At 41.7% G+C, this 18,294-nt stretch overlaps 2 protein-coding genes across 5 annotated transcripts in view; one reads left to right on the top strand and one right to left on the bottom strand.

Moving 5' to 3' along the window:
- Nucleotides 1-569: 569 nt before the first annotated feature.
- Nucleotides 570-18,294, bottom strand: part of rhbdf1a (rhomboid 5 homolog 1a (Drosophila)) — a 62,767-nt gene continuing 45,042 nt past the window's right edge. For 2 of the 4 annotated variants that reach the window (XM_088069153.1, XM_088069154.1), the window contains 8 exons: nucleotides 18,127-18,221; nucleotides 17,956-18,031; nucleotides 17,733-17,833; nucleotides 14,589-14,742; nucleotides 11,646-13,649; nucleotides 10,763-11,533; nucleotides 9,250-9,407; nucleotides 570-736 (listed from right to left, as the gene is read on the bottom strand). In XM_088069153.1, the coding sequence (XP_087925279.1) occupies nucleotides 13,230-13,649; nucleotides 14,589-14,742; nucleotides 17,733-17,833; nucleotides 17,956-18,031; nucleotides 18,127-18,221 (846 nt within the window). In that variant the 3' untranslated portion in view covers nucleotides 570-736; nucleotides 9,250-9,407; nucleotides 10,763-11,533; nucleotides 11,646-13,229. The remainder of the gene's footprint in view (nucleotides 737-9,249; nucleotides 9,408-10,762; nucleotides 11,534-11,645; nucleotides 13,650-14,588; nucleotides 14,743-17,732; nucleotides 17,834-17,955; nucleotides 18,032-18,126; nucleotides 18,222-18,294) is intronic. The other 2 variants (XM_088069152.1, XM_088069150.1) reach the window with 2 other exon arrangements.
- aanat2 (aralkylamine N-acetyltransferase 2) lies at nucleotides 10,284-11,980 on the top strand. The gene is made up of 3 exons (XM_042504219.2): nucleotides 10,284-10,903; nucleotides 11,388-11,542; nucleotides 11,670-11,980. The coding sequence occupies exons 1-3, from the start codon at nucleotides 10,738-10,740 to the stop codon at nucleotides 11,973-11,975; spliced, it is 627 nt and encodes a 208-aa protein (XP_042360153.1). The 5' UTR covers nucleotides 10,284-10,737; the 3' UTR covers nucleotides 11,976-11,980.

The raw sequence follows: 18,294 nt of genomic DNA, 5'->3' as shown, positions 1-18,294 counted from the left end.
CCTAAAATAGCGTGCCCAGGCACGCCATAGCATATAAAGTTGCAAAAATGGCCAAATACACCATAATATAGCATGTCGAAAAAATCACCCAAAAACCAAGGCTATAGTAAGGCAAAAATGTCAAAATTTCACATGTCCCAAAAACAGCTCAAAACAGTTGAAAACCACCTAAAATAGCGTGCCCAGATACGCCATAGCAAAGAAAGTTGCAAAAATGGCCAAAAACACCATAATATAGTATGTTGAAAAAATGACCCAAAAAACCAAGGCTATAGTAAGGCAAAAATGTCAAAATTTGACACGTCCCAAAAACAGCTCAAAACAGTTGAAAACCACCTAAAATAGCGTAGCCAGACACGCCATAGCAAAGAAAGTTGCAAAAATGGCCAAAAACACCATAATATGCCACGTTGAAAAAATCACCCGAAAAGCAAGGATTGGATATTGCAGAAACAACCAAAGACACTGTACAATTGCATTTTAAAAAAACAACCAAAAATGCCATAGCATAGCCTGGCAAAATTTTTAAAAAATGACATTTCACTAGCAAGAACCACACCACAACAATGTATCGTTGAAATATTTATTGTATAATGAAGGTTTGGTTGTATTGGTCGGTGATGGATGTGAGTGGCTGGTCTGGGAGTGAGTCTTCATGCCAGGTAGAAGGAGACTCAGAACGTGGGTACCGTCTTGCATGTGTCCACCTTATCCGATTTCCGAGCCCCAAATATGCCTAGAATGAGACAAAAGAGAATAATGCAGAGAGATAAACAATGAGATTGAGGACAGAAGGAAATAAGGCAGGCACATGGAAATGGGAGATGATAATGGATAAGGCAGGAGCTTAAACAGACAAGGGAAAGGAATGGTGGGCCAAAAGATTCAACACAAACGGAGCAGAGTGGGTTGGCCAGGTATAAGTAGTCAAGCAGGTAATTAGAGGTGTGGTGGAGGAGTGGTTAAGGCGTGGTCCTACTCCGGAACCTCCATCCATCCATCCATCCATTTTCTTCCGCTTATCCGGGGTCGGGTCGCGGGGGCAGCAGCCTAAGCAGGGAAACCCAGACTTCCCTCTCCCCGGCCACTTCATCCAGCTCTTCCCGGGGGACCCCGAGGCGTTCCCAGGCCAGCTGAGAGACGTAGTCTCTCCAGCGTGTCCTGGGTCTTCCCCGGGGCCTCCTACCGGTGGGACGTGCCCTGAACACCTCACCAGGGAGGCGTCCTGGAGGCATCCTAATTAGATGCCCGAGCCACCTCATCTGGCTCTTCTCAATGCGGAGGAGCAGCGGCTCTACTCCGAGCTCCTCCCGGATGACCGAGCTTCTCACCCTATCTCTAAGGGAGAGCCCAGCCACCCTACGGAGGAAACTCATTTCAGCCGCTTGTACCCGCGATCTTGTTCTTTCGGTCACTACCCAAAGCTCATGACCATAGGTGAGGGCAGGAACGAAGATCGACTGGTAAATCGAGAGCTTTGCCTTTCGGCTCAGCTCCCTCTTCACCAAGACAGACCAGTGCAGAGTCCGCATTACTGCAGACGCTGCACCGATCCGCCTGTCGATCTCCCGTTCCATCCTTCCCTCACTCGTGAACAAGACCCCGAGGTACTTAAACTCCTCCACTTGGGGCAGGACTTCATCCCCGATCTGGAGGGGGCACGCCACCCTTTTCCGGCTGAGAACCATGGTCTCGGATTTGGAGGTGCTGATTTTCATTCCAGCTGCTTCACACTCGGCTGCGAACCGATCCAGTGAGAGCTGAAGGTCGCGGCCCGATGAAGCCAACAGGACCACATCATCTGCAAAGAGCAGAGACCTAATCCTGAGGTCACCAAACCGGACCCCCTCAACACCCTGGCTGCGCCTAGAAATTCTGTCCATAAAAGTTATGAACAGAATCGGTGACAAAGGGCAGCCCTGGCGGAGTCCAACCCTCACCGGAAACGAGTTCGACTTACTGCCGGCAATGCGGACCAAGCTCCGGCACCGGTCATACAGGGAACGGACAGCCCGTATCAGGGAGTCCGAAACCCCATATTCCCGGAGAACCCCCCACAGGACTCCCCGAGGGACACGGTCGAATGCCTTCTCCAAGTCCACAAAGCACATGTGGACTGGTTGGGCAAACTCCCAAGCACCCTCAAGGATCCTGCCAAGGGTCCAGAGCTGGTCCACAGTTCCACGACCGGGGCGAAAACCGCATTGCTCCTCCTGAATCTGGGGTTCGACTATCCAGCGGACCCTCCTCTCTAGTACCCCCGAATAGACCTTACCAGGGAGGCTGAGGAGTGTGATCCCCCTGTAGTTGGAACACACCCTCCGGTCCCCCTTCTTGAAAAGAGGGACCACCACCCCAGTCTGCCAGTCCAAGGGCACTGCCCCCGATGTCCACGCAATGTTGCAGAGTCGTGTCAGCCACGACAGCCCCACAACATACTCCGGAACCTAAGTTAACAAATTAACTTCATTTACAAAAATGTGCCTAAAACCACATTAAAATACATGAAATAGCATGCAGAATCACACCATATTATAGAAAGTTGCAAAAACTTCCAAAAACACCATGATATAGCATGTTGAAAAAATGACCCAAAATGCAAGGCTATAGTAAGGCAAAAATGTCAAAATTTGACATGTCCCAAAAACAGTTGAAAATAGTTGAAAACCGCCTAAAACAGCGCGCAGAGACACGCCATAGCAAAGAAAGTTGGAAAAATGCCAAAAAACCCATAATATAGCAGGTCGAAAAAATCACCCAAAAAGCAAGGCTATAGTAAGGCAAAAATGTCAAAATTTGACATGTCCCAAAAACAGTTCAAAACTGTTTAAAACCACCTAAAATTCCGTGCTCAGATACGCCATAGCATAGAAAGTTGCAAAAATGAGCAAAAACACCATAATATAGCAAGTCGAAAAAATGACCCTAAAAGCAAGGCTATAGTATGGTGAGAATGTCAAAATTTCACACGTCCCAAAGACAGGTGAAAACATTTGTAAACCACCTACAATAACATGCAGTGACATGCCATAGCATAGAAAGTTGCAAAAACGGCCAAAAACACCATAATATAGCATGTCGAAAAAATGATACTAAAGGCAAGGCTATAGTAAGGCAAAAATGTCAAAATTTGACATGTCCCAAAAACAGCTCAAAACAGTTGAAAACCACCTAAAATAGCGTGCCCAGACACGCCATAGCATATAAAGTTGCAAAAATGGCCAAATACACCATAATATAGCATGTCGAAAAAATCACCCAAAAAGCAAGGCTATAGTAAGGCAAAAATGGCAAAATCTGACATGTCCCAAAAACAGCTCAAAACTGTTTAAAACCACCTAAAATTGCGTGCCCAGATATGCCATCGCATAGAAAGTTGCAAAACTGAGCAAAAACACCTTAATATAGCATGTCGAAAAAATTATACTAAAGGCAAGGCTATAGTATGACAAAAATGTCAAAATGTGACACGTCCCAAAAACAGCTCAAAACACTTGAAAACCACCTAAAATAGCGTGCCCAGATACGCCATAGCATATAAAGTTGCAAAAATGGCCAAAAACACCATAATATAGCATGTCGAAAAAAATGACCCAAAAAGCAAGGCTATAGTAAGGCAAAAATGTCAAAATTTCACATGTCCCAAAAACAGCTCAAAACAGTTGAAAACCACCTAAAATTGCGTGCCCAGACACGCCATAACACATAAAGTTGCAAAAATGGCCAAAACACCATAATATAGCATGTAGAAAAAATCTCCCAAAAAGCAAGGCTATAGTAAGGCAAAAATGTCAAAATGTGACACGTCCCAAAAACAGCTCAAAATAGTTGAAAACCACCTAAAACAGCATGCAGACACACCATAGCAAAGAAAGTTGGAAAAATGAGCAAAAACACCATAATATAGCATGTCGAAAAAATGACCCAAAAAGCAAGGCTATAGTAAGGCAAAAACGTCAAAATCTGACATGTCCCAAAAACAGCTCAAAACTGTTGAAAACCACCTAAAATAGCGTGCCCAGATACGCCATAGTAAAGAAAGTTGGAAAAATGCCAAAAAACACTATAATATAGCATGTCGAAAAAATCACCCAAAAAGGCAAGAATAAGGCAAAAATGTAAAAATTTGACACAACCCAAAAACAGCTGAAAACATTGCTAAATTGCCTAAGATAGAGTGCGGAGACAAGCCATAGCATAGAAAGTTGCAAAAACGGCCAGAAAAAAACATAATATAACATGTCAAAAAAATGACCCAAAAATGCAAGGCTATAGTAAGGCAAAAACGTCAAAATCTGATACATCCCAAAAACAGTTGAAAATAGTTGAAAACTGCCTTAAAAAGCACGTAGAGACACGCCATAGCAAAGAAAGTCGGAAAAACGCCAAAAAAACACCATAATATAGCATGTCATAATATAGCATGTCGAAAAAATGATCTAAAAAATGATCTAAAAATGCAAGGCTATAGTAAGGCAAAGATGTCAAAATCTGACACGTCCCAAAAACAGCTCAAAACAGTTGAAAACCACCTAAAATAGCGTGCCCAGACACGCCATAGCATATAAAGTTGCAAAAATGGCCAAATACACCATAATATAGCATGTTGAAAAAATGACTCAAAAAGCAAGGCTATAGTAAGGCAAAAATGTCAAAATTTCACATGTCCCAAAAACAGCTCAAAACAGTTGAAAACTACCTAAAATAGCGTGCCCAGACACTCCCTAGCATATAAAGTTGCAAAACTGGCCAAAAACACCATAATATAGTATGTTGAAAAAATGACCCAAAAAACCAAGGCTATAGTAAGGCAAAAATGTCAAAATGTGACACGTCCCAAAAACAGCTCAAAACAGTTGAAAACCACCTAAAATAGCGTGCCCAGACACGCCATAGCATAGAAAGTTGCAAAAAATGTCCATAAAAGTTATGAACAGAATCTGTGACAAAGGGCAGGCCTCTTGGAGTCCAGCCCTCACCAGAAACGAGTCCGACTTACTGCCGGCAATGTCGACCATGCTCTGGCACTTGTCGCACAGGGAACGGACGGCCTGTTTTAGGGGGTACGATACCCCATACTCCCTGAGAACCCCCCACAGGATTCCCAGAGGGACACGGTCAAATGCCTAGTCCACAAAGCACATGTGGACTGGTTGGGCAAACTCCCATGCACCCTCAAGGACTCTGCCAAGGGTCCAGAGCTGGTTCACAGTTCCACGACCAGGACGAAAACCGCATTGCTTCTCGTGAATCCGAGGTTCGACTGTCCGGCGGACCGTCCTCTCCAGTACCCCTGAATAGACCTTACCAGGGAGGCTGAGGAGTGTGATCCCCCTATAGTTAGAACACACCCTCCGGTCCCCCTTCTTAAAAGGAGGGATCACCACGCCTGTCTGCCAGTCCAGAAGCACTGCCCCCGATGTCCACGCAATGTTGCAGAGTCGTGTCAACCATGACAGCCCCACAACATCCAGGGCGTTAAGGAACTCTGGGCAGATCTCTGGGCCATGCCACCGAGGAGCTTTTTGACCATCTCAGCAGCCTCAGCCCCAGAGACGGGAGAGCCCACCCCCGAGTCCCCAGACCCTACTTCCTCAAGGGAAGGTGTGTCGGTGGGATTGAGGAGGTCTTCAAAGTATTCCTTCCACCGATCCACAACGTCCCAAGTTGAGGTCAGCAGTGCACCATCCCCACCATACACAGTGTTGACAGAGCACTGCTTCCCCCTCCTGAGACGCCAGATGGTGGTCCAGAACCTCTTCGAAACTCCTCCCATGCCTGGGTTTTCGCCTTGGCGACCACTGTAGCTGCACCCTGCTTGGCCTGCTGGTACCTGTCTGCTGCCTCCGGAGTCCCACAGGCCAAGAAGGCCTGATAGAACTCCTTCTTTAGCTTGACGACATCCCTCACTGCTGGTGTCCACCAACGGGTTCAGGTGTTGCCGCCACGACAGGCAACGACCACCTTACGGCCACAGCACCGATCGGCCGCCTCAACAATGGAGGCACGGAACATGGCCCACTCGGACTCAATGTCCCCTGCCTCCCCCAGGACATGGTCGAAGCTCTCCCAGAGGTGGGAGTTGAAGCTCCTTCTGACGGGAGACTCTGCCAGATGTTCCCAGCAGACTCTCACAATGTGTTTGGGTCTGCCAGGTCTGACCGGCATCCTCCCCCACCATGTGAGCCACCTCACCACCAGGTGGTGATCGGTTGACAGCTCCGCCCCTCTCTTCACCTGAGTGTCCAAGACATGCGGCCGCAAGTCCGACGACACGACTATAAAGTCGATCATCTAACTGCGGCCTAGGGTGTCCTGGTGCCAAGTGCACATATGCACACCCTTATGCCTGAACATGGTGTTCGTTATGGACAATGTCACATTCTCATAAAGCGCTCTTGGCGTGAACAAACAGCAACACTGACAATCGCTAAAATGTTAGTGAACAAAATAAAACGTTGTGAACAAAGAATACTTAGGATTTCATATCAAACATGACAAAAAATGTTGTTGGCACAAATTAAATAAACTTAAGTAAATTTTCAGATTGAGTGAACCTACTCTATGTTCATTGCTTTGTGAATCTGATTGTCCTTCACAGTCAGCATTGAGTATGTGTGTTTACTGTACAAAATAGACACAGATGGCTGATTAAATTAAAAAAGACTTATTCCAAAAAATGTCAGTAGTTAATTTTGTTGTCATATTTTGGACAACATACTATAGCATGACTTTTTAAAACTTTTTTTAATAACCTTTTTTCATAATATACTATACAAGGATTTTTAAAAAAAAAATACTTTTAAATTATTTTTAATGACATATTGTAATATGATTTTTTTTAGTAATAGGTTTTTGACATATTATAGACCTTATTTTCGGCTTATTTTCAGCATACTGAGTTTTTTTGTTGTTACTATGCTGTCAACAGTTTTTTAATTACATAATTTACTATTTCATTACTTGTGGCAGATTTTACGACAAGACTTTTTAGTGCATACTATTTCATGTATTTTTTGTCTTTTTTTTGTTGTTATGACAAAGGCTACTATACCAGGGTTTCTCCACACTTGATGACTGAGTGCCTACTGAAGGAGCTGGCATGAGACTGAAGCCCACAGTGAACAAAAACTGTCCACTTTCTTGTACATAATTAATGAAACTGAATGATCTGTGATAACATACATACTTCGACACACATTAATACTAAACTAATATACAGTTAAAATTCCAATATACCACTACTATAGTCATAGACGTGTTTTAAGTCTGTCTCTTGGTACTGAGTGTGAACCTGCCAAAGATCATTTCTCTGTCAGCATAAGCAGTGCCCTCTGCTGACAAAGCAGGCACCAAAACTGTCTTGTGGATTTTGGTTACACTGCAGTTTAGCAAGTTATCACATGGACCATGGACTGCTGTAAAAACAGGAAGCCAAGCTTTCAGTTAATTTTACACCTGAAAGGTCTTCGAAGTCTGTCATAGCATGCCATTGGGGAAAGTACAATTTTATGCTGTTATCACCGTGTAGGCCTCTGAAAACATCAAACATCTGACATCTGACAAAAAACTATAACCAAAAGGCTGAAGGATGAAACAGTGCAATCTGCATTGTCAACAAATTAATTAGAGCTGACTCAGAGCCAGGTGGATGAATACTCACACACAGACACACACTAAGCTCATTTACAATCTTTGTCTCTAGACAGGCCAAAAATAGTAGCTAATCAGAAGTCCTGGTAAATCCCAATACAATTCCACAAAGCTACTAACTGTCACTAGTTAGCAGTTTGTAGTTAGTCAGTTTAACATTCTGCGTAGTAGCAACTACAAAATATTTTACAGAGATCTTTTATATAGTTTACTCCCAAAATGCGAATGCTCTTTGGCTCTGCAATACATTTTTGATCCATCAAGGTTGGTGATTTTTCTTCAGCCAAGAAAAGCAATTTCAATAGCCTGCCTGTGACTTCACAATACAAATGAGCTGAGTGGAAACTCACAAGTGGAGCCAGCTGAGAAAACACGACTGCCCATAATCAGTGTGTCCCAGACCCTGGAATTAAACCACTAAGCTAGAAACTTATGCATCAGATGAGCTATTCCAAAAGACTGGAGGTACCAGCTTGGCATTAAACAATTAGTTATTATTAGATGCCCCTCTTCAAGGAAGTCTGCCATACCATAGATACAGTAGCCAAGAATGGATAAATCAGCAGTGTCTCTAGTTCATTTGTGTTTTTGCGTTGGCCATCATAGTTCTTCCTACACACTTGCTACTAAGGAGATGTTTCGGTTGGTTGCAATTTGATACCTCACCACTAGATGTCACCAAATCCGACACACTAGAGCTTAATGTCTTTCTATATGTGTAACATCACTGTCATGTTTCAGAGTTCCCAAAAAACATTTGCTACATGATTACTTGTTTGTTTTTCCTGTGACCACACATTTTTTTCAGACATCCAATATTTCTGCTTCTGTCCAGAGCGACTACAGATGACACACATGGTCATACATTTTCACTGAGCTAGACAAAGATAGATGCAGAGACAGATCTGTGATTTACATAGTCATATTATTAAATACATGTAATTTATCCTGATTACTCTAAATAGCATGTTATTTATAGATAGGTTAAACCTCTAAGTATTAGAAAAATTTGTAAGGGATCTTGTATCTTGAATGTGATCTACTGCATAGCATTAGGTCTCATCTTGCAGTGGGTACACAGGCTATGCTTTATTTTGTGCAGATGAAGCACACATAACAAACTGCTGTGATGTGAGGGGTCATTTCAGGATGAATTCTCTAGCTACCAAGCGCTCTACGAATGTGTAACGTGTTTCAGATCTCACACATTCTCCTGCAGTATTGCTTAACTGTTGCTCTCCACTCAGCTGGACCAACTGGTGTATTACACCAGTGTAAAGTTTAATGAGGATTTGGTTACACTGTGGCCTCGAGCTTGCCTGTAAAAACATAATACACTGAGAAAATGTGTGTGCAAGTGTATACACATGCTGTAAATGAGATTAGGGTCTATGACACTTGCAGATAGTAAAGGTCAGTGGGTGATGTTACACAGTATACATATAAAATCTGAGTTTAATATTCTGTCTGGTGTCCATTTATTAGCTTGTCTGAAAAGGTGAAACATGTTTCTGGGATTCTTCAATCTTAACCGTGTCATTTAGTTGGTTATAGCAGGCTATTTTAAGAGGACATAAGGAATTATTTCAGACTCACCTTTACCTCACAGGCCACACGGATTTGCAGTCGCAGGTCAGAAAAGGTGATTTAATCTCTGGACCACCGTGTACATGCTCATCTGATGATCTCACAGGCAGAGATGTTCTCATGATTGGCCAGTAGTCCAGATGACGTGGGAGATTTCTCATTCATCACTGTAGTAAACACCAAAAATAAGCAGAGGGTGAAACAATAATCCTAAAAACATTTCTATTTTGGTTTCATCTCTTGGGGCTAAAATAACAGTATTAGAGCTACGTGTCAAGACAGGCTATTGTGAGAAGTCTGTTTGTCTGCAGAGAAATAAATATGCTAAGACCACTATAAAAACTGGTTGTTGAATTTCATTATTTGCATTTCATTGTTTGCATTACATGTTTGAGAAAAAAGGCTTTTAGAAAATTCAAATAATTCAACAATTTGCAATAAATTATTAACCACTCGTGCAACCTGTATGAGGGGCACTATAAATAAAAGACTTACATGAGAATCTATGACATAGACATATGACATTGAGGATTATCTATTCCCAAAAAAACTTGTTTACACTGAACCTATAGGACTCATCTACCATATTGTGTTGACAGTCAAACATGTCTTGGTAAACAGGTTTACCACAGGCCAGTCAAAGCAAGTGTTCTCCCATTTAATTAGTCTGTGCTAAACCTCTTTGAGGCATGAAATCATCCCAACTGCAATCCACACAAATCTCCACCCTGCACTCAGTATGGTTAAATTAGCCCTCGTGCCCTTGATCTCCGGAAAACATGCGTACCATTGCATCCAGTCACACCACCTCTCACTCATCCCCACCTTGAAAAACACATCCCTGAATGTACATAATGTGCATCTGCCAATATATGTGCTAGAAAATAACTAATTATGAACTGCAACATCTCTACAACAGCTTTTTCTAATATATATATATATATATATATATATATATATATATATATATATATATATATATATATATATAATATATAATTACTGAAAAAAACAGATTTTTCAAATAAAGGTGTGCAAAAATGCAAATGATTGCTGTCAAACTTTGCTCTTTGTTGATCCAAATTAGCATCTAATTAAAAGATGCACAATGGCAGTTGCAACTACAGAGTTGTGTCTGAACTTAATCACAAAAGAAATGCCCCAACAGCCAAATGTCTGTCACCTGAAAGCAGGGGATTTAGAGACTTTGGAGACACGTGCACAGCCTACTTTGAGACGACCACTTTACAGTATGAGATCAGAGAGAAAGAAAGAAGAGGAGGCGAGAGCAGGAGAGACACAGAGATCAGCATCTCACCCTCTGAAGTGCGTTACATTGCAGTCAGAGCTGTCAGACAAATAGAGAGCACAGGGAGTCCTGTTGGCAGGCCGTCTTTGCATCACTCATAGCATCATTGTAAAATTTATAAGGCAGCAAGAGAAGAAAAAAGACTAACAGAAGAGTCTTCAGTCAGTGTCTTGTATTTTTGAGGCATCATGACACAGCAGGTCAGTGGCTCACCTTTCCTGAAGCCCTTCTTTCTGAAGACACCTGTCAGAGTGGTCAGCCCTCTGCGACAGAGACGACACACACTCCCCGCCAGCGAGTTCAGGAACCTCACACCACAGGACGCCATCAGTGTGTTTGAGATTGAGAGAGAAGGTAAGTGAAGTATCTGCACACAGTAACCGTATGTTTTTTTTTTACACAATGCATAATCAGGTCAGAACTTGACTGACTTTAATGAGTATTTGACAAAGAGAACATACTGTATTTTCCACTCTGTCAGTGGGGAAGGTATAATAGATGTATCTTTTGGGTGTTCAATATCAACTTTGTGCCAATTGTAAAGGGCAAACATTTTTTTTCATTCTGTAGTCTTTTACTAGTATATCATCACTCCCAAAAAAGGGCATGGGTTTTATAGAGTACTCAACCAGAAAATTATGAGCATCAAACACTTAATATCCTGCATTCTGGTGAATTCTTATTCTCCAATTTGTGTCGGTTTATGGTGTGAATGTGTTTAATTTTGTCAAAATAAAAAGTTGTACATGTTTTAAATATTGAGGAGAAAGTGTCCCCAAAACCCATGACTTCCATGACATGACCCACTGTTTGAACTGTTCTTTTTTTCACCCCACAGCATTTGTTTCTGTGTCTGGTGAGTGTCCACTTACCTTAGATGAAGTGCTTAACTTCCTGGGTCAGTGTCCTGAACTCTCACTGGGATGGTTTGAGGAGGGACAGCTGGTAGCTTTCATCATCGGCTCTGGCTGGGGCAAGGAGAGGCTGTCACAGGTATGAAAACCCATTGAAAAATGTGCAAAGAACACAGCATTTTGACATACTTGCTCTGTTGCATGTGAAATTTGAATCATGGGTGCTTTGACTTAATTGTTACCTCTTTGTTATCTCTTCCCTCCAGGAGGCAATGACTCAGCACGTTCCAGACACCCCCACTGTGCACATCCATGTGCTGTCAGTGCACCGTCACTGTCGCCAGCAGGGCAAGGGCTCCATCCTCTTGTGGCGCTACTTGCAGTACCTGCGCTGTATACCAGGCCTCCGCAGAGCTCTGCTGATTTGCGAGGACTTCCTTGTGCCCTTCTACCTCAAGGCCGGCTTCAAGGAGAAAGGGCCATCAGCCATCTCTGTATCCCACATGCAATTCCAAGAGATGGAGTACATGCTCGGTGGGCAGGCGTACGCACGGCGAAACAGCGGCTGCTAGTCCCTGACCTCCCTACCCCAGCCTTCTTCCATTTACTCACCTCTAACATGGACTCAGGGCAGATATGATTAAGAAATCACACCTGGCAGATGGACAGATAAAAGCACAAGGCCATTTATGCACCGGTGGACTGGGCTCAGTAATGGTCCTGATGTCAGCACCACATTGAATCCTCCTGAATTAGGAATGAGGACAGACCAAGAGTGGATTCATGCAGAAGATGAACCAGTGTCTTTGCCGTTAATTCTACTTCACAGGCATCAAGTTTTACTCCCGCGGTCACCATTAGCATCTTGGCTTTTTGAGTGTATTGTTATTTCTCTATTTAATAATTGTTATTTGTCACAGTTTACTGTTTTTTAATGTAATCAATTCAATGACAATTTTCAGTATTACATCTGGAGTTGTGTTGTAAATATTTATTCTATTTTTGTAAACCATATAAATCAAAAGGTGTGATGAATTCAGTGATATTACTGCAAAAGTCATGCAACCACTAAAAGTGCTTGGATTGTTAAATAAATATTTGTAGCAGATATTTGCTGTTTCTTCGTTGAATAAAGTATAAAATATTCAACAGGCAATTTCTGGTAATTAAGAGAAAGTCAGACCGTTTTAATTTGTAGATTTTTTTTTTTTTTTACTGTTGTTTTCAGTTACATGTGAGTAGACAGGTAGCTAAAACACTACCATGTTCAAAACAATCATCACTTCTTGAGAAGCAATAAACAAATAAAAGAAAACATTCGAGTGCTCAGCATAATGTAACAAAAATATGGCAGTAGTTGGTACATTTATCAACAAGGCACAAAAGGTATCAATATCTGATTTTTGTCCCTGCTTTTGTATGAGGTTGCCTGAATAATAAAATCTATGTTTCGAGTGTGAATGTAAAAAAAAAAGTCCTTCTCTCTGTACCAGTGCTGGCTTCACTAATCCCTGCCTCACATGTAAAGGGCAGCTGGGAATTTTGATGAGGTTCGGGAGTGCCATACCTTTGTTTCACTGGACAGTGAAGGAGTGACAATGACTGCCGGTGAACAGGGAGGTGATTAAAGGAAGTGTTTAAGATGAGTGGCATAGGTATTCATACTGACAGAGTAAAAAAAAAACACCCACAAGTATATTGTCACTGTTCACAGAGAAGGCGACCGTCACACAGGGGCAGAGTGGAAACACAGACTGACTGATATCATCTGTTAGTCCACATCTTTTGACCTGATACCTTCCTGCTGCGCTTACACTGTCCACACTTCAGTGGAGGTGAGCGTTGAGGTCGTACTTCTCGCAAAATTTGTCCGTGAAAGGGATGCAGGTGAGCAACTCGCACCATTCACACTTGATTGGGTAGACATAGAAAAGCACCACAAGGCCTGAAAAGAGCCCGACAAACACCAGCAAGAAAACAATGATCTGACAACGTTTGCGGTACAGGTCCATGCGGCCGAAGCTGATGTACGGTAAGAAGGCGAAGGACAGGAAGAAGCCAGAGATGAAGCCACAAATGTGGGCAAAATTGTCGATCCAGGGCAACAGCCCAAAGGCAAAAAGGAAGAGCACTACACACAGCAGCTTAGTGAAGGCCCTCCAGGGCTGTGCCAGGATCTGCCAGCTCTGAAACAACTCCACGAAGAGGCAGGCCAGGATCCCAAACTGAGAGCCGGCTGGACCCACCTGACACAAAGACAGCAGAGAGAGGGGCAATCAAAAACATGTTTCAAGTGATTTTAAAGGGACAAAAATACATATCTCTCCTCTCTTCTGTAGTGCTGTTTATGTATCTAGATTGTTTTGTTGTTAGTTGTTGAGTGTTGGCGATTTCAGCCGCAGAGTTGTCTTTCTTCTCTCCAAAATAATGGAGCTAGATGGCACTCTGCTTGTTGTGCTCAAAGCTCCCAAAAATATTTTAAAGAAGCTTCACAAAAATGTCTCTCCAGAAGTCATGACCCTGTTACTCCAAATAACTGGCTCATTTATGTATATATGTATGTATGTCTATATTATCCACAGACCTCGATGTGAGCAGTTTCATGTAGGAACTTTTTCTTTCTCCCAAACTACACCCGCAAACCAAATCACCACGCAAAAGATAGCGTCCATCTACTCATGGATGAGAGGAGATGTAAACATTATTGGTATTCTCCTCGGCTGAACTGTAACATTAGCTGGCTCAGTGTTGCTAGGTGATCCAGTAGTAGTATGGTGATATTGTTGGTGGGTGTTGTTTGTAGTTTCTACATGAAAATGGCTTACAACAAGGTCTGTGGATTATCTTCAAAAACTGGGTCATGATTTTTGGAAAGAGACACTGCTGTTGAGTTTTCAAATATCCTTTTTGGCACTTAGAGCACCACAAGCCAAGTGCCATCAAGTTCCATGATATTCGAGAGAAGGCAGACATCTCTACAGCTGATATCTCCGACACTTTGCAACTCACACCAAAACAATCTATATAAATAACTAGCACTACAGGTGAGAGAAAAACTATATGTTTTTGATTTCAAGTTGAAATGTCCCTTTAAAGTTTTGCATTACATTGTACTTTTTGTAAGGATGAATATTACTCAAAACTGCACTGTGATATTTCTGTACTGCTGTTTTATCAGTGATCACCTCTGCTCTGTAGGGCAAAAAGATGGCTGAAGCTAAGTTGCCAGTGATGCCACTGAGAATGTAAATGATTGAGATGCGCAGCCAGCCCGCCAGTTTCTCCAGGTCCCTCAGGATGGTCATCTGGAAAGCCACTGACACCAGGCAGTGAAGGATCCTGGGAGGACAGACATGGACAACAAGCTCATGTGAGTGCAATGTGACACACAGTACATGTTTGTGTAAGTGGAAGAAAAGCTGCACGTGTTGGAAAGATAATTCGCAAAGCCCTCAGCAGACCAATGACTTTGCCCATCAACAAAATCGGCTTCTATCTCATTGAAGCTTAATGAGTTTGTGTAGTGAGGGCACTTTGTTTAATTACCCAGAAGACAGATAACAGACAGCACGAAGATGAAGCACTGTTCTTCTTAAGAGCGAGGTCAGCTCTTTGTGCTGACTGACTGACAGGTCAGAATTACACTAATGCAGAGCTGTCTGTCTGAAACATACAGTGTGTAACTTCCATTATTTCATACACAAATATTTAACCTTTTTGTGACATACATTATGGAAGTATAGTGAAAGCACCTCTGGCTCTCTAAATTACCATTATTGTTATTATTATTAGCAATATTTTATCTTAATCTTATATCACAGTGTTATGAAAGTCTCTTATTTTATCACCCATACAATATTTATCCCAATATTTTATTGCATTTTGCAACATTTCTCGCATTTTTGCATCCTTCTTTGTAAAATTTTGGACTATTTTTAACAAAATATCTGCATGATTAGTCAACTAGTGATCAAATGTTGCTATATCGCTAGTTGTCTCAGACATACTAGTTGGTTAAACGTATTATTTAAATGTCCAGAGGAGGAGTTTGGATCTGCATGCGGCACTAACAAGCACCTCATTATCACCAGCTATCTCGAACTCACATGCACGTCTGCAGTCTAAGCATTCAAACATTTGCGAGCACACTCATGAGAGTTACCGCTTGAGTGTATTTGGTTTTGAATGGAGATGAGTCGTTGAATACACAGTAAATAAATTTCATTTGTTAAGCTTTATTTAGTCATGTTTTGTAGGATAATGTGCAATGTACATGATGCACGGAACGAAGTGCCACACATTTCAGCAGCCTTTGAAATACCATTTGGTTGTGAAAAATGTGATGAATGATTTCAAATAGCTCTTACATGCAATATTTTTTGTTTGGACAATATTTAACCTCACGGATTAAATTGTTCACATTTTGTTGTTCAAGTATTTTCTTACTTTGAGACTTGTTGACTAATATTTAAACACAAGGGAAATTAGTCGTTAGGAACATTTCTCCTTTAAACATTATATAAATGTCTTTTTTTGTGCACACAAAGGAGATGACACTGCAGGACAAAAAATAAGCTACTGCAATTTGTTGATGACATTGCTTTAATTGTTTTTTTGTTTGTTTGTTTAAATAAGTATGATATTGTCTCCGACTGCTTTGCCCAGGTTTCAAAGCTGGAACACTGTAATAAATCCAGCCCTCCACTAATCAGTGCTAGAAAAAAAACACAAGAGCTTATCTTAAACCATGCAGACCCAAATATATTAAAGAAAGACTGTCAGAGACTGTTTTTAATTAGGAAATTGAAGTGCTTTGGGGCTGGTCATAACATCTTGGAAAAAGAGCACATCAGCCTGATGGAGAATATTCTTGTGCTTTGATTTGGCTATAAGTGCTGGACAATATCTTCAAAACAGCAGAAAAGATAGTAGACTGCCAAGAGAAGTGAATGGATGACTTTCACAGTACAGAAAGAAACACGCACAAAAGAAAGCTTTGTCAATCACTGGTATTACTGAGTGCGCCCTCCATAATGAATTTCAGTTGCTTCTTTCAGGGCGATGCTACAGAGTACCTCTGGCACACAACAAGATCTAAAGGGCATCTTATGTTACTTGTGCAATAAATTCCATGAACAAACTGAATTAATCTACACTCCTCTGCACTGATTGCTTGCTGTACAATGTGTGTTTGTTGTATGAATAGTGGTACAATTGATGTGATTACATTTTCTGTATGGATGTAATATAATGTTTCTAATGTATCTGCTGACTCCAAAGGTAATTTTCTGGCTTCAGTTTCTATTTTATCATTCATTTAGCTGACAAAAAGTAACCTCACCTGAGCTGCTGAAAGCTTTTTTCCTCTGCTGTTGTTTGTCTTTTGTTTTTTTCTTTCACATCTTCGCTGAGAATCTCTTTATCTCTCCATGCATTTCTTTTGTTGTGATGTGAGTATGAATACACTGAGAGCTACTGACAGCTGGAGTCAATTTCCTTGTATATGCCAAACATGGGAGCCAATAAACCTCACTCTGATTCTGATCTTTTAATCATTCTGTTCCTCCCCGCTCAGTGCAAAGACAGTCCTTGAAAACACTGATCTAGAATATCAGACTGAGACACCGTCACTGTCTTTACCAGCCTTGGAAGCCAGAAAATCTGAAGAAGCTTATATTAAAAATAGGTTGTTATTTTGCAATAAGGCTTGACTTAATACATTAGCAAAGGATAATGAAAAGAAAAACCTTTCACAGAGTAACGTTTGGACTATGGTTGGGTGATGTTGCTCAATTTACAACTAACTCTAGTCTTGTACTTATCATTTTACACTTTATGATTTGGTAATCTGGCCGTCACTACATGGACAATTTAATTTGTATATTTTTTAGTGCAAGGCCATGCTGGGCAAACTCCCCCACTATGTCTGTACTCTCCTGACACAGACTTCCAGCAGTCTTCACGTTCATCCAGGTGGCTTTCTTACCAGGTTTGAAGGGTTTGCACTAAACTGGGAGAAAAAGCCTTCTACTTTGCTGACTTGGAAAAATCTGCAGAGCAAACTGCATCTGAATAATCTAGCCCTCTTGGGAAAAATTTCACTCACAATAAAAGTCCATGTAAGTGAAAAAAAATGCAACTGCTTTGCTTGAGCTGGATTTAGTTTCTTCCCCGTGTGTTAGATGATTGTATTTCCTGTCTGTTTACTTTTATTGAAACTGTCACTGGTGTTCACGTTCAGCCAGGTCTTCCTCTGAAAAGAGATTTCCATCCCAAAGGACTTTCTGGGTGAATAAAAAAATACTACTTGCAGACAGCTACGGACTCACCCAGCATGCAGGAAAAGTGAGAGCCAGAGCCTGTAAAACTGATCTGGGATCTCGGGGTTGAGGAAAGGCAACAGTCCACACACATCATCCATGCAGTGCACCTGAGGAAGAACATAAACAGCATATTAAAGTAAGGCCCCTCAGTCATACTGTCAAAGTTATACAAAATAGTACACCAGATTAAAAATAGCAACGGATGCAGCACAAAGAGAGAGCTGCTTACTTGAGAGCAGAGGGTAGCCTCCTCATGAAAGTAGCCGTTCATGAAGTCGCAATATTCCCGGGATGTAATTTCACACCTTGAATAAAATGAGAAGAAATGTCTAAATTAGTAAACTCATCATTGTGTGTCTCACTAGTTCAAAAAATTCATCATATAATTAGATCTCCTCACCTCCCTTTGGTTCCAATGCAGCAGGGTCGGCCTGTGATGGTACAGTCTATATGAGGCAGGTTGGTGTGGTTCCCTGTGTTGTACCTGGTACAAATCTGACAGCCAGAAGGTTTTCTTTAAAGATTTTTGTCACAAGTGATTTGTAGTTTTTAAATCTTCATCTTTGCC

Source organism: Plectropomus leopardus, chromosome 18, assembly GCF_026936395.1.
Source record: "Plectropomus leopardus strain MGB_pleo_1.0 chromosome 18, ASM2693639v1, whole genome shotgun sequence".
Classification (NCBI taxonomy): domain Eukaryota; kingdom Metazoa; phylum Chordata; class Actinopteri; order Perciformes; family Serranidae; genus Plectropomus; species Plectropomus leopardus.
This window is presented reverse-complemented; position numbering and strand designations above follow the sequence as displayed.